The 14,238-nt window shown below is 44.8% G+C and overlaps 1 protein-coding gene across 1 annotated transcript; it reads right to left on the reverse strand.

Annotated features, from left to right (window-relative positions):
* Positions 1–1,486: 1,486 nt before the first annotated feature.
* LOC126000790 (keratin, type I cuticular Ha8-like) lies at positions 1,487–5,064 on the reverse strand. The gene is made up of 7 exons (XM_049767939.1): positions 4,579–5,064; positions 4,383–4,465; positions 3,452–3,608; positions 3,017–3,178; positions 2,809–2,934; positions 2,140–2,360; positions 1,487–1,619 (listed from the first exon to the last, which is right to left on the reverse strand). Exons 1-7 carry the CDS (start codon positions 5,062–5,064, stop codon positions 1,487–1,489), a joined length of 1,368 nt encoding a protein of 455 aa, XP_049623896.1.
* Positions 5,065–14,238: the final 9,174 nt, after the last annotated feature.

Raw genomic sequence — 14,238 nt, forward strand, 5'->3', positions numbered from 1 at the left:
CAGCAATGTTTAAGGGGCTTTGTGATACTAATGGGTTAGCCCTAGGGTCTGGCTACTGAGTGATCTCCTCAGCCCCAATACTTTTAAACCCTGCAGTTGTTTTTCACATGTTTGTTTGCTTGTTTCCTTTAACCATCAAAGGTGGAAAACAGAGCAGATGCTGCTGTTGGCACTGTGGATCTATGTTGACCAGACAAAAAGACTCTGGATAGTAACACTACAGATCTCATAGGGTATACCATTAGGTTCCTGGTTGAATCAAGAAGTGAGAGAAAATTCATTTTAGTTACCTAAATAAAATGCACCTTGAACTTGACAAGCCCAACTCTGCACCCATACTCCTCCAACCCATCCTATAAAATTGATTCTGGATGAGCCCTGTGTTCAATGAAGAGTCTCATACCTAAGTAACAAATATGAGATAAATCCAGGCCATGAGTAATTCTGTATTTTCATAGATGTTTATTAAGCATCAACTTGCACAAACAGAGAGTAAGGATCGAGGCCTCTCCAATGAGGATATAGTGAATAAGTAAACCAATTCATTGGTTGAAAGATGAGCAGAAACAGGACACACTGGGAACATGACCTTTCAGGTAAGACCCAAATAGCAAGAAAGCCAGGTACAAGCCATCCAGAGAGTCAGAGAGTGAGGGCCACCAGGAAAGGACTGTGATGACAAAAGGAGAGTAGGGAAGCAGCATTGGCAGCTGGTAAGGTCAGCAAGTGTGGAAAGGTTCAGTGTTTTAGTAAAGATATTACCCACATATTACTACACTCCTTCTGTACCCAGAACAAGGCAAGTTCCATATACACTAAAGATGCTGTTGGAATTTTACTGTAAAAATGGATAAAGAGAAAGAGTGTCAGAAGGGTGCCAAACAACTTTTGTGAGTCAGTATTGATCCAGAGAAGAGAAATGTCTTAATCAGAAAGTTCCAATGCCTAGCAAGAGATCAGATAAATTCCTGGTCTAAAAGAATGCAAAGCAAAAACACTCATATTGGGTACCAGAGACACTCCACCCACTTAGAGAGAAAATGGAACCAAGTCTGAGGCCAGAGCAGGTGGGAAGAATGAAGAGAGAGGAAGAAGTAGTTAGATAGGTAGTTTCTCATTCTATTCACCTGAAGGAATTAGACAGAACTGGGGAAATTAGACAGGTAAATTAGAAGCGAAGGAGGATTTTTTTCAAATGACAATTACTATCCTGTAGATGCAAATTCAATGTAGTCAGGCCTTTTTTCACTCCAGAACCACATCCCCTAATACCATAAAGTGTAGATACCCTAGAAGAACATGGGGCTTATCAAGGAAAGTGAAGAGTTAGGAAGAAAGATTTCCCACTGAAAAAGTTCCCCATTTCTGCCTCTTCCAGTCTTTGCAAGGTCCCTGCAAACAGAGTTTGATGCTATGAGAAGCCAGATTCACAACCATGAAATTAGATGTCCCCTCATTTTCCCAATCCTGATTGGTCCATGGGTCTTCAGAACCGGCATCCCGTGCCAACTCCACAGACTGAACCAGGCCCATAGGTGGTGCGGGGGGCACAGCCTGGACGGGGAGGGCATGGAGGTGCCACACAGGATGGGGGAGTGGCACACGGATTGCAGGGCAGTCTGCAGAGAGAGAAAAGGTACATGAGATTGGGTTAGGGAAAGGAATTGAAGTTCTGGGGTGAGCATCCCCCTCAGTCTAAAATAGTAAGGACAGGTACCCAGGGGAGCCCTGTCCATTGACCCCTTCTATGTGTCCCCAGAGTCAGCTGAAGTCTTGTGGAATTAAGTTTTCTACAGCAGAGTCAGGTTTTATCTCAGAAGATGGAAACTACTAGAAAGGCTGTAAGACAGAAAAGGCAATTCTGGACCTGCTAGATCTAGAGCTAACCTCCGTCTGAGGAGCAGTTACATCCTCTAGTTGATGGGTCAAGAACATTCCCACAGAGCCCCATGGAGCCCTGGAGCCTGCACACTGCTCAGTGCTCAGTCATTCCCTGCCCATCCCCTCCACAGTTTGACTGGGTATGGAGTCCAGCACAACACACATCTGGCTCTAGCTACAACAAACACACCTACACCCCAAAGATCCATGGGGCTTTCCCTACTTTAACTCTCTGAGAAGTGCCTTGACTACACTTACTTGCAGTCCTCGCTTTCCAGGAGGCTCCTGTATGTGGCGATCTCTGACTCCAACCGTGCCTTGACATCCAACAGTACTTGGTACTCCTGGTTCTGCCGCTCCAAGTCACTGCGGATCTCCGCCAGCTGCTCCTCCACGGTGCTGATCAGGGTCTGCATCTGGGCCAGCTCAGTGCCAAAGCGGGCCTCGGCCTCACACAGAGAATTCTGCAGACAGTCTTTCTGCAGTGGGGAAGTGTGTGTTAGGCACCATGGCTTCAGGGAGACTCCAGACTTTAGCAAGCAATATTCTGACTAGAGCCATCTCAACATGAAAACCAACTCAGGAGTTTCTCACTCCAGAACTTTCCATCAAATGAATTAGCAGTGAGAAAGACTTATCTCATAATTGTACTGTTTCCAAAACTGAAGCTTTGTCCCTCTAACTCAGTGACGAAGAGAAAGTCGCAACTTCAGCAACTTTATACCACAAATGCCAAACTCAATAGTCTTTTGAATATAAGAGAATTTCAAGGTGTGTTTCTGGAGTTTGGCCTGAAGTTGATAGCAAATAGACAATTGTGAGAAAGAAAGTGGATTGAGCAAAGTGGTCTGAAATTAAAAATTACAATGCACTGGGTTGTGATCTTTGCAACTTGGGGAATGAAGGACAATGCAGGAGCATCCTTACCAGGTTGTGCTGGGCTTGGCGCTCCACCTCCAGGGCATTCACTGTACAGCGCAGCTCCAGTATCTCTGACTGGCAGCATTGCAGCTCCTCAGAACACGATGTGGCCTGCAGGCTGAAGCCTTCAGACTGCAGCACAAGGGCAGAAGGACACTGTTAGCCCTTGCTACAGGAATCAGGGGACCTGTCTCCTCTGCAGTGTCCACCTCACCTGGGCCTGGAACCATTGCTCCACATCCTGGCGATTAGTCTCCACCATGGTCTCGTACTGGCACCGCATCTGTGCCAGTACCCTGGCCAGGTCCACAGTGGGCTCCGTGTCCAGCTCAATCCGCAGTCGGTCTCCTAGCTGAGACTTCAGGATTCTCACTTCCTGCACAGGCACAGAGACCCACATCCTAGTGACAAAAGGGCTCTGGACAGAGCTGGTGGCCCCAGAACCTCTCAACAACCAGCATTCTCCAGACTCAGCCCCCACACACACACACACACCCCTGGTGAGTAGAGTCTGGCCCACACAGCAACCCGAGGGGGACAAGAAGCTCACCTCTGCCACACTGCACAGGATCAACCCAATGCCCAAACCACCACATCACCATACCAAAAGAGTCCATCCTCCCCATGAGTTTCCATGAGGGACCCGCACCTGCTCATGGTTCTGCTTGAGACTGAGCTGCTCCTCCTTCAGGGACTCCTGCTGGGCCTCCAGGTCAGCCTTGGCCAGGCTCAGGTCATCCATCAGCTTGTGCATGCCGCACATGTCTGCCTCCACCACCTGGCGCAGTGCATGCTCGCTCTCATATCTTGGGGTAGCAGGGAACAGGAAGGCATGAGCTCAGCACTCCCATGTCAATCCTGTTCCCCAGCCTCCTTCATCCTCCTGGGCTCACTGAGCTCAAACTGGTTCTCCAATGAAGTAGACACAACTCCTTCTCTGCAAATATTCATGGGCCTGTGACACTCTCATGGCAAGGGTAAGTTTGTTGGTGTGTGTTGAGTCAAGATTGGTCCAGAGAGATTAACTGATTTATCCAAAAGCATGTATTCTTGGGCTCACACCATTGCAAGAGATCACAGTTAATGAGAGGAAAATTAGATTCTGCTCCAAGATCTGCTCTTTGTTCATGTGCTGAGCTGCTTTTCCATCTCTTACCTGCCTACCATGGGAACACCTGAAAGCCAAGATCTCCAAAGGGAAAACTGGTTATTAGCCTATTGTTATGCAGTTCCCTGCATCATAGGAATCTATGAGTGCTTGCTTGGCTTATTTTATTTAAAATTTATTTTATTTACTTATAAATAAAATATTTATTTTATTTAAAATAAACCACTTTATTTTGCTCTTCGTTAGTGAACCAGGCTACTTTGCTACAACCATTTCAGAAGACAAATGCAGAACTCACGTAACAGCACTTTTCCTGCTTGATTTCACCAAAGTTCCCTTATCTACTTTCTCTTTCGTGGAGTGGTAGCAAACAAATAATTTGAGAGAAGAGAGGAATTTAGGAAGGAAAGACAAAAGAACCATTCACACACTCAGCATTTAGAGGAAGCTGCCATTCTTCAAGCTTACTCACTTGATTCTGAAGTCATCAGCTGCTAGCTTGGAGTTATCGATTTGGATAATCAGTCTGGCATTCTCAGCCTTGCTGCACAGGATCTGGGGAAACAGAATACTATGCTACCTACTACCACTCAAGAAACTCCTACGTCCCAAAGCTCGTTGACTTTCAAAGTTCCATGCCCTCTGCTTCCTCCAACCAGGGCACTCACCTTCTGCTGGAGCTCCTCTACAGTGCGGAAGTAGCTCTGATAGTCAGGACACATCGTGGACTCGTGGCATTTGCTCCACTCCCGGATCTTGGTCTCCAGCTCTGCATTCTCCCGCTCCAGCTGCCGCACCTTCTCCAGGTAGTTGGCCAGGCGATCATTCAGGAACTGCATGGTCACCTTCTCATGGCCATTTAAGGCGCCTTCACCATAGGGCCCACAGCTGCCAATGTTGCCAGGGATGTTGCAGGTCCCTGGCAGGGGGCAGGCTGTGTTGCAGCTGACAGGCACACAGCAGCTGGGTCGGCCCAGGGGGGTGGAACCCACACGAATCCTGTTGGCATGTGCCATTGTAGTTGACAGGCACATGGGGGAAACTGCAGGCCCGGGCTGCTCCAGAAGGTCTATGGGGGGAATGCAGAAATATCTGGCTCCAGGAACCTTGGTGCTGCCAGGGCAGGGGGTAGAGCCAATGCAGGAGGAAGTCATAGTACTGGGCTGAGAGTGGAGGGTGGTTCGAAGCAGCTGTAAAGGCCAAGTGACTGAGTCTGACATCCCCCTTTTCCTCTTGTCCTTTTATACTCCATTCTGTTGGGTGTTGGCTTGGGGCTTTGACCTCACCACCTTGATTTGCTGCCTAGTGCTGCTCTGTCATCTGTTACTCAGCTCCCAAGTTATCATCAGCGTTTCTCACCTCATTAATGAAATGTTGATGAATGAGGGACCTCTTGGCTCTTTGATATCAGGTTTGCTGCTGGTGGGAGATCAGAAACTTTTCATTATTTTTCAAAGTCCTTTGACCCATCAGATTCTGGCAGGTTGACTAGCGTGGACCAAGCTCCTAGTGGCTGTACCTGTCCCAGCTAGACCCTTCTAGCTGTTATGGCTTTTCACAAGAGAGGCCAGAGTACAGCCTGACTAGGATCTCCTGTAGAAGGACAAAACTGGAGCACCCAGAAGTGCTCAGGGTTACAGGAGTAACCCCTGCTAAGCACTCAGAAATCACTCCTGGCAGGCTCAGGTGGCCATATGGGATGCTGTCCTGGATCAGCCATATGCAAGCAAACTCCCTGCAGCTGTGCTATTGCTCTGGCCCCTATTATGGATTTTTTTGTTTTGGTTTGGTTTTTGGGTCACACTCGGCTGTGTTCAGGGGTCACTCCTGGCAGGCTCAGGGGAACATATGGGATGCCAGGATTTGAACCACCATCCTTCTGCTTGCAAGGCAAACACCCCACCTCCATGCTATCTCTCTGGCCCCCTATTATGGGTTTTTATTAGAAAACAGTTCTATAATTCCTTACATAGTTGTTTACTATTCCAACTCCCTTGAAGAGACAATGATACCAGATATATCCATTTATTCAACAGGTACCTCTTGGAGCATCCTCTCTGTTACCACTGGAGCACACACATGCATATAGCTATGCTAGATATGGAGACTTCAGCTGTCCATCAGGAAACAACAATCAGGCTCTCATTCACCAGGGGCCCTGAGATGTTCATCAATATGGACCATGCCTGATCCAGAGCTTAAAAATGAGATCAAGAAGCCAGTAACAGAGATGAATCTCAAATAAGAAACTGCCTAAAGAACACAGAGGACCCTGGGTTATGGGAGCAGCCATAAGTCTCTTTTTGCCTTCCTTCCATGTCTGAATATCAGCAGGGAAGACTAGCAATAATGCTGTTAAATCCTACCTATCATCATGGGAGGTGGATGATCTGGTTTTAACTTTCTCAAAGAAAGAAGATTTCTTCCTCAAAGAATAAAGAGATGTAAGGCCCTTCTCTAAGTGTGGCCCTAGTATAATATAACCAAGTCTGTTCTTTTTATTTGGTTCTCTTCCCCCTGTATCCTCACAACCACCCTCTAGGAGAATCATTGAATATTACCAAAACAAATAATTAAAAGGTATAGAAACTGGGCAAGAAATTATTGGGGCTAGAGAGTTCTTACAGCTACAGCAGGTTGAGCTTTGCCTTGCACACAGCCAACCTATGTTCAATCCTTGATAGCCCATTTGGACCCTCACGCCTACCAGGACAAAGTCCAAAGCACCACAAAACAAAGCGGGGGGATTCTTTCTCCATAAACACAAGGGCTGGAGTGATAGCATAGCAGTAGGGCATTTGCCTAGCATGCTGCTGACCTAAGACAGAATTGGATTTGATCCCTGGCATCCCATATGGTCCCCTGAGCTTGCCAGGAACAATTCCTAAGTGTATAGCCAGGAGTAACCCCTGCCGAGTGTGGCCAAAAAACCCACTGAAGATAGGGTCCTAAAGCAATAGAACTTTTTCCAGAAACCACATGTGAAGCTACACAGGAGAGAGGTCACTCTGCAAAATGGTCCTTCTCTGCCCTCCACTCACACTACCAGGGAACTGAGACAACCAACATGCTACCAGCTAACTGGCCAAATGTTTGCACTCCAAACATGATCGCTGGATAAAAAGGCCTGAAAAAGACCTGACATTGATCTTTGAATAAATGACGATTTTCCAGTGTTCTGCACATTGATCAAAGAAACACAGACAGACAAACAGACAAACCAACGCTTTAGGGAACAGATATGGAGGGAAACATGAGCAACTGGGGTTCTATGGAGAGTGGAGGAGTGGGGACTTCATGCAAATGGGGTTTCCCAGAAAACATAAACTAGTGGTCGACTCTGACCAAAGTGTTACTCAGAACTCCCCAATGAATAATCCTTTTTAGACACTCTAATTAGGAGCCAGCACCCCATCCAGGCCACCCCATGCTTCAGAAGCTTCGGGGTGCAATCTGCATAGGTGCTATCTTCAAACACCCTTTTGTTATATTCCTCCACACCTCCTCATGCAACAATGAGCTTCTCTATAAACCAGAAAGCTGGACTTTCAAAGTCATTTCTTTTGACAGCCTAGTTAGAGACCAGCTTGTAATCTTATGTTCTGGTAGGATTCATTCCATTGGCTAAATAAAACCCATGATGTCTTCCAACTCAAAACACACTCATTGCTTCATCGCTGGGGTCACCTTCACCACCCAGGTCACATCATCACTTGGGTCACTTATTGCTAATCTGGGCCAGACTCTGCTCCTCTCGGGTTCCTCTTGCAAAAGCTCAGTTGTAGCTCTCCCCGGGGATTCCCCAAGAACGCTATTTTCCCTAATGACATTGATTTTCTGCCTTGTATATTAGCTTGGAGTGCTCTGATTTGCATATATTTTTCCTTCAAAGGAAGTGAGCATGGTGTAAGAATCCTTGCTCTTCTATTTAAGGAGGCGTCCCTTCCCAAGCCTTTAAAAGGCATTCCTGGTGGCCCTTAGTAACCAAAGGAGAGCCAGTATCCCACCTCTACAAGATCTGGAACTGGAGAGAGGGAGTTTGCAGCCCTCCTTCCCCACCTGCTTGCACCCAGTGCCCTGCACAAGTTGTTTCTCACTTGAAGAAGGCCAGCCAGCTTCTAGAAAGAGTGTCTGCTGTAGGCAGAAATGGGAAGCTGTGCTCTGGACACACAGGTGTCTCCACCATGAGAAGGAAAGGTGTGGCATGGCAGGCCCTCAGCTGAAAATTGTGCCTGAGCTGGCCTTTCCAGGTTAAGGAAACCATGAGGAAGATGCAGGGGCTCCCAAGAGGCTGTGATCTGGATCAGTGTCTCAGTGGTTGGAAATAGCTCCCAAGTGTGTCCAGGAAGGATCCTTAGACTGCAGGTCTAGGAAGCCAGAGGGACAGCTTAGGGGAAAAGGCTGGGGGAGGGGGGGATTGCTTTATGATTTTATGTATGCATCCCTTAAGAGCTTGGTAAATGGAAAAGGAATCTTTCTATTTAAACTAGATTGAATTTTACTATCTGCTTTGTCAAATGCAGCCCATAATTTGCAAAGTTTCTCATTCCTGTCTTTTCCCCCAATCTCTCATAGTTTGTTTTATAAAAGAAAGTCCTTCTGTGGGGAGCTATTACTAACACCTCCACTGCTTCACTGGGTCTATGAGGAACAGAGGGGAAGGAAGATTCCCCAGACTACTCTGAGGTGTCTAGACTTTTCTTTCTTCCCTTTGCTTTATGGGTGTCCTGAGAAGAGGTCAAAGGAAACACTGTCTAGAAAAACCCAGGTTTATTTTTCTTTATTTTCTCATTCACACTATTTCTATGATACACTAGACATGTGGGTTTTCCATTCTCAAATAATGGTCTGTCACACTTGTTGCAAGTCAGCCCCTGAAAAGGTTGACTTTTTTTGGAGGATGAGGTCTTTCCCCTCCAGCTCGGAGCACGCATCTGCCACCCTGTTCAGCCGACAGTTCTGAGGTGAAACGGCTGGTAAACAGCTCTCAGTCAGGCTTGTGGAAATTGATTCCTTGATACATGTTTCTGGTTTTAGACACCCTATGTTTAGGTAAGTTTTTCTTTACATTTTCCTGTGATGCACTTATGCAAACAGCCACTCTTTTATTATTGACTAGTTTTTCCTTTAATAATTGTAGACAATATTGTTTGTTTACTAAAAAAATGGGAATTGTTGTGTATGTAAATATTTTAATGGATTATTATGTTACTGACCCTAACCTGATTGGTGATTGTGCCCTACCCTAGAGTGTGACCTGGCATTCTGCCCTCACCCTAGGGTAGTACCTGATTCTGCTTCCACCATTGGTTGGTATCTGATCCCACCATTGAGTGGTACCTGATTCTGGGGGATAAAAACAAGGGTCTATGGAAGGCAAGGGGCTTTTTGCTGGAACTGAGGCTGAATCTTTGGACTTCAATCTTGTCCACCGAATAAAGCTAATATTTCCACAAGCCTGACTGTCTGCGAGCTGTTTACCCACCGTTTCACCTCAGAACCATTGGCTAGACAGGGTGGCAAACGCGTGCTCCGAGCTGAAGGGGAAAGACCTCATCCTCCATCCCTCCATCAGTCAACCTCTTCAGGGGCTGACTTGCAACAACACTTAGGGCAATTGTCTGCCATACCTAGTTATCCGAGGATGTCCTTCTGTTCTGGTCCCACTTAGAGGCCTCTGCCCCACAAAATTTCTCCACTCAAAATGCTGTTAGCATCAAAGTAGGTTTAATCTTTTTGTTGTTATTACACAGAGACTTACCTATATTTTATTATTATAAAAACAAATGTACAATAATCTACATAACTATTTTATTGTGTTTAATAAGCTCCAGCTTATTAAGGAAGTTACATCATGAATATATAACTTTTGCAAATTATACAGCGGTCAACTGTTATAAAAGCAAAGCATCACAAAAAACAGGTATGTACTTCAAATATAAAGATAAATACATGTCTTCTTGGTGAAAATCATGAAACTATTTTACTATGTAGAATGAATCTGAAAAATAAAAATAATTTTACTGTGTAGAATGACTCTGAAAATAATAATCTTCCTCTTTCTCATCTAAAGTTTCCATAGCATTAATGAAAAGCTTTCCAATAGCAGACTTTTCTCCCAGTTCTTTATTCAATGTGGTTTTCCTTCTGGCTGTTGGAGTTGAAAAACCAGATTTAACTGCTTTTTCCTTGACATTGCCCCAGACAATGCCACCTTTATTTTTATGAGTTAAAGTGAGTTTATTCGTGAACTCATGGGTTTTTGAGAATTAGATGAAAGATTTGCTTACAACACTCAGATGCTAAAGAAGCTAAAGTTTATTCTACATTTTAAGTAGATGGGCCCACGCCTCTCCTTTTACTCATGGGTGATGTCAAACATCGTGTCCCTGATGACTGGTCCAGATTACAACATCCTACTCCTGTCTCTCACTGTCTATTCAACACCAGTGTATGATGACCCAATTTTGTTCCTCTGTCATTCTCTGTCCTGTGTACACCTTCCTGGTATAAAATCTGCAGCTGAAACTTTCTCACCTGTGTCCTGTTGCTGGGTCTGCTGATCTGTAATCTGTCCTGAGCTTTTCTGGACTGACCCCTGACAGTTCTCTGTCCCCTTAGCTTTAATCTCTGGCCACAGGCATATGCACTGCTGTCCTGCCATCTCTCTTGACATGGGTGAGAGGGCAATGAATATTTATCTGGATAGAAACTTCCTTTTATCCACTGCTTCCTCCACCTTCTGCCATCCCATGACTTATTTTGATTGGAGGCCTTTATAGCAGGTGAGATTCAAAATAACCAATCAAATCAACTCCTTCACATGACACACCTCCCCTCCATTTCTGATTCGGAAAAGTGTGTAATCCCTGAATGTTATGAAATATGTAACCTGTTGTGAAAAATCTTGATGGGTTTAGTAATTTTTTTAGCCTGTATTTCAATGTTTGTTTCTGTACTCACCCCCTTAACTCTGCTACCCTTAACCCCTGCAGGCTCCAACTTCACCTGGTTGCCCTAACAACCTGTCAGTTAACCCTCTGCTATAAGAGTTTGACATTTATATTCCTTTAATTCAGTTAGAAAACTCTCTGCCACCTTTAACCCCTGACTTACTGTTAACCCTATGTTAAGCATTTTCCCATATCACTTTCATCTTATCAATTTCAATGATGAGTTGCAGGTTGTCAACTGTAGTTTTAATAAAATCGCTCTGCTTCAGGGGTGTCCCATGGCTCTGGGGGATTTGGTTCTTTGCTGGATTCACTCCTGGAAAGCAGGAAAACAGCCTGCATTTGCTGTGTGGTTAGAGTATGATAAAAGTACACCGGAAAACTGCCAACTGAAGGGGGTGTAGGCACTTAAGTGAGAAGGGGTCCAGGCCACATGCACCCAATCTCCTAACGTCTCTGTATGTTTAACAACCTGGAAGATATCCAAAACCCTATGAAGCAGGGTTTTATAGTGGCTATATCACCAGTCATTAGTGGATCATTAACTCTATCTCCAGCCCCTCTCTCTTTCCTCAGAGATACTGAGCTTCTGATGTCTTGAGTGTCACCCTTACCCACTCACCGCTTATCAACAAGGAGTTATCTAGAAATGAGGAGCTCTGGGCCCAGAACCAAGGTCAAAGGTTAAGTATTAGAACAGAAGAATTCTCTTAGAGTCAGTATGGTTTTTTTTTTAGCTCTGTGCCAGTAACCATAAGGAGGAGTCAGTCAAGATTCCTATTATCTACAAATCTGTAGCCATGAGAATAGAAAATTCCAAAAATTGCATTGCTTAGTTGCTCCCATTGCCAGTTACTTCATGTTTTAATACATCCCTTTCTTTTGGAATGTTTTCAGTAATATTTGCTCACCGGGCTACTGGAGAGAGGAAAAGTTATGAAAGGGTAGGTAGAAAAAAGTAACAATGCCCAGCAGAAGGTATGGCCCAATCCTTCCCCATCCAAAAAACATTTTTAAATTGTACACAAAGATGAGCCTTATCTGCACTGCTGAAATCCAAGATATTCTGACAACCAAGAGTTTACCCTGATTCTGTCGCTCTCTACTGCATCCTTGGTGATCCCACAAGGTAGGAATAATTGAACTTCACAGTGAAATCAGCTGGATACAGAACCCAGTAAGACTCTGGAGGAAACTACAGGCACCATCTCTCTTGGAGAGTAGAATCTGGGGTGTGCTTGAGCTTTATGAGAATCGAGCTTGTCCCTGGAACATGAGGGCATGGCCTACTGAAAAGAGTGTTCCCAGAGAGAAGCTCTAGCAGGAGCAGAAAGATACCCTGGCAAGATCTAGGGACTGTGGTTGGGAACTCAGGAAAACAGGAGCAAGAATTTCAGACAAAATTATTTTCCTCGTATACCATTGTCCTCTAAGTGGTCTGTGTCCAGGCTGCAGGCCCAGTCTCCTAATTCAAAGACCCTCCTTTGGTAGCTCAAGTGATTCACCTTCCACCCTCCTTCCACACTGATCTGATGATCACATCCTGAACTGATGTTGAGAGTCTTCCAGGTCCTAGTCATAATACTTAGGTAGCAAGTAACCCAGGCTGGAGGCGAGAGAAGAAAACTTGTTCTCTTCTCCGTGCCAGGCAAGTCTCCTCCTTTACTTGGCCTGGTCAGGTGGGATCAGGGTTTGTTCCCATGATAAGAACATTGTTCTGTGTCTCTACCTTCCAGCACTGCCACTCATTGACTGAGTCAGCTCCCCCAGACCTGGGGGTTCTACCTGGAAAGGTACAGTCTGGTACAGACCATGTGTTGGAACTCTAGAGTACAACCCAAGTAAGAATTACACTGTTAGAGCCTTGGAGCTAGTACTGAGACAGCCATGAATAAAGTAGGGCTCACACTACCTACCACACCCCCTAAACTTTGGAGATGTTGCTCTAGAGATCTCCAAGCACTCTGGGGTGGCCTGAGTAGTATCTAGAATGAAAGGACCCTACAACACAACATTTTTAGGTCATAGCATTTTAGCTCCTGATCTACTTGACCAAGAGTCATCAGGAAATTCCTGCTGTAAATCCCTTCAAAAATTTACACTGTGGGAGGATATATTACAGTAGGTAAGTATTATGTACATAACAGTGAGAGATAATATAGTGGGTAAGGTACTTATCTTCCATGCAGTCAGATAATACAAATTCAATAGCTTGCACCCTGATATAGTCCCCTAAGATCCACTATGAATGATACACAATTCAGAACCAAGAGTAAGCCCTAAGCACTGATGAGGTGACCCAACCTCACCACCCCGCAAAAAATTAAACTGTTTTTACAACCCAAGAATCACATCCCTTCAGCATGATAGTACAACAAGTAGGAGGCTTGCTTTACATGCAGACAACAACCCAGATTCAATCCCAAGCATCCCATACAGTCCCCTGAGCATTATCAAGAATAATTCCTGAGTACAAAGCCAGGAATAACCACTGAGTGTGTTGGATGTGGAAAAAACAACAACAACAACGGCAACAAAAAGAATTACATATTAAGAGATTCATGTATCACACACAAAAAAAGTTTCTCTTTTCTACTCTCTCTCTCTTGTTCTCCCTCTATATCTCAATATCTCTCTCTCATAAATCCTATTGCCTTCTGCTTATTCCCAACTATAGAGGCAGCTAATTGTCACTTTTCTGAGACACTTAAAAGTCCAGGTTCCAGAAAAAAAGCATTGTTATGGAGGCCATGATGTCTTGTTGCCAAAGCAGGTTTCTTGTACCAGTATTTGGCGAGATATGCTGCCCCACACTGTCCCAGTGACCCTGTAATGAAGGGGAACTATGCCTGCTTCCAAAGAAAAGAAGGAGATTGGGGTGCACAGAGAGCAGAAAGTAGGTAGTTGGGAGTGGGGATAAGCCCAAGTGCTCCAAAACCAAAGGCACCAATCATTTCTATTTGAGCAAGATATGCATAGGACAACTTGGTTACAGATTTTTGGAAAAGGAAGAGAACAATCTAGGAATAGATTTTTTTTTATCTTGACTACTTGTTAAAAAAAATAGTAAGTTAAAATAATAAAATAAGGAATTGGAGAGATAACACTGGAAGTAGAGTGCTTGCCGGTTCAATCCCCAGCATCCTATATGGTCTTCAAAGTCTTCCAGGAGTAAGAGTCCCTCAATTTAATGCTTATGATTGAACCATGTCATGGGGATTATTGGACTTGTTCTTATGGCCCCCATATGTGCCAATAACACCACGTGGCATTGTTCCTTGTTTGCATAGGCACATTAAAATGGGAAAATACTATATATACAAATAAGTTCTTATCTAATAGAGATTGGAACACACAAATCTCATAGTGCAATGA

This window comes from Suncus etruscus, chromosome 1 (genome assembly GCF_024139225.1).
Source record: "Suncus etruscus isolate mSunEtr1 chromosome 1, mSunEtr1.pri.cur, whole genome shotgun sequence".
Classification (NCBI taxonomy): domain Eukaryota; kingdom Metazoa; phylum Chordata; class Mammalia; order Eulipotyphla; family Soricidae; genus Suncus; species Suncus etruscus.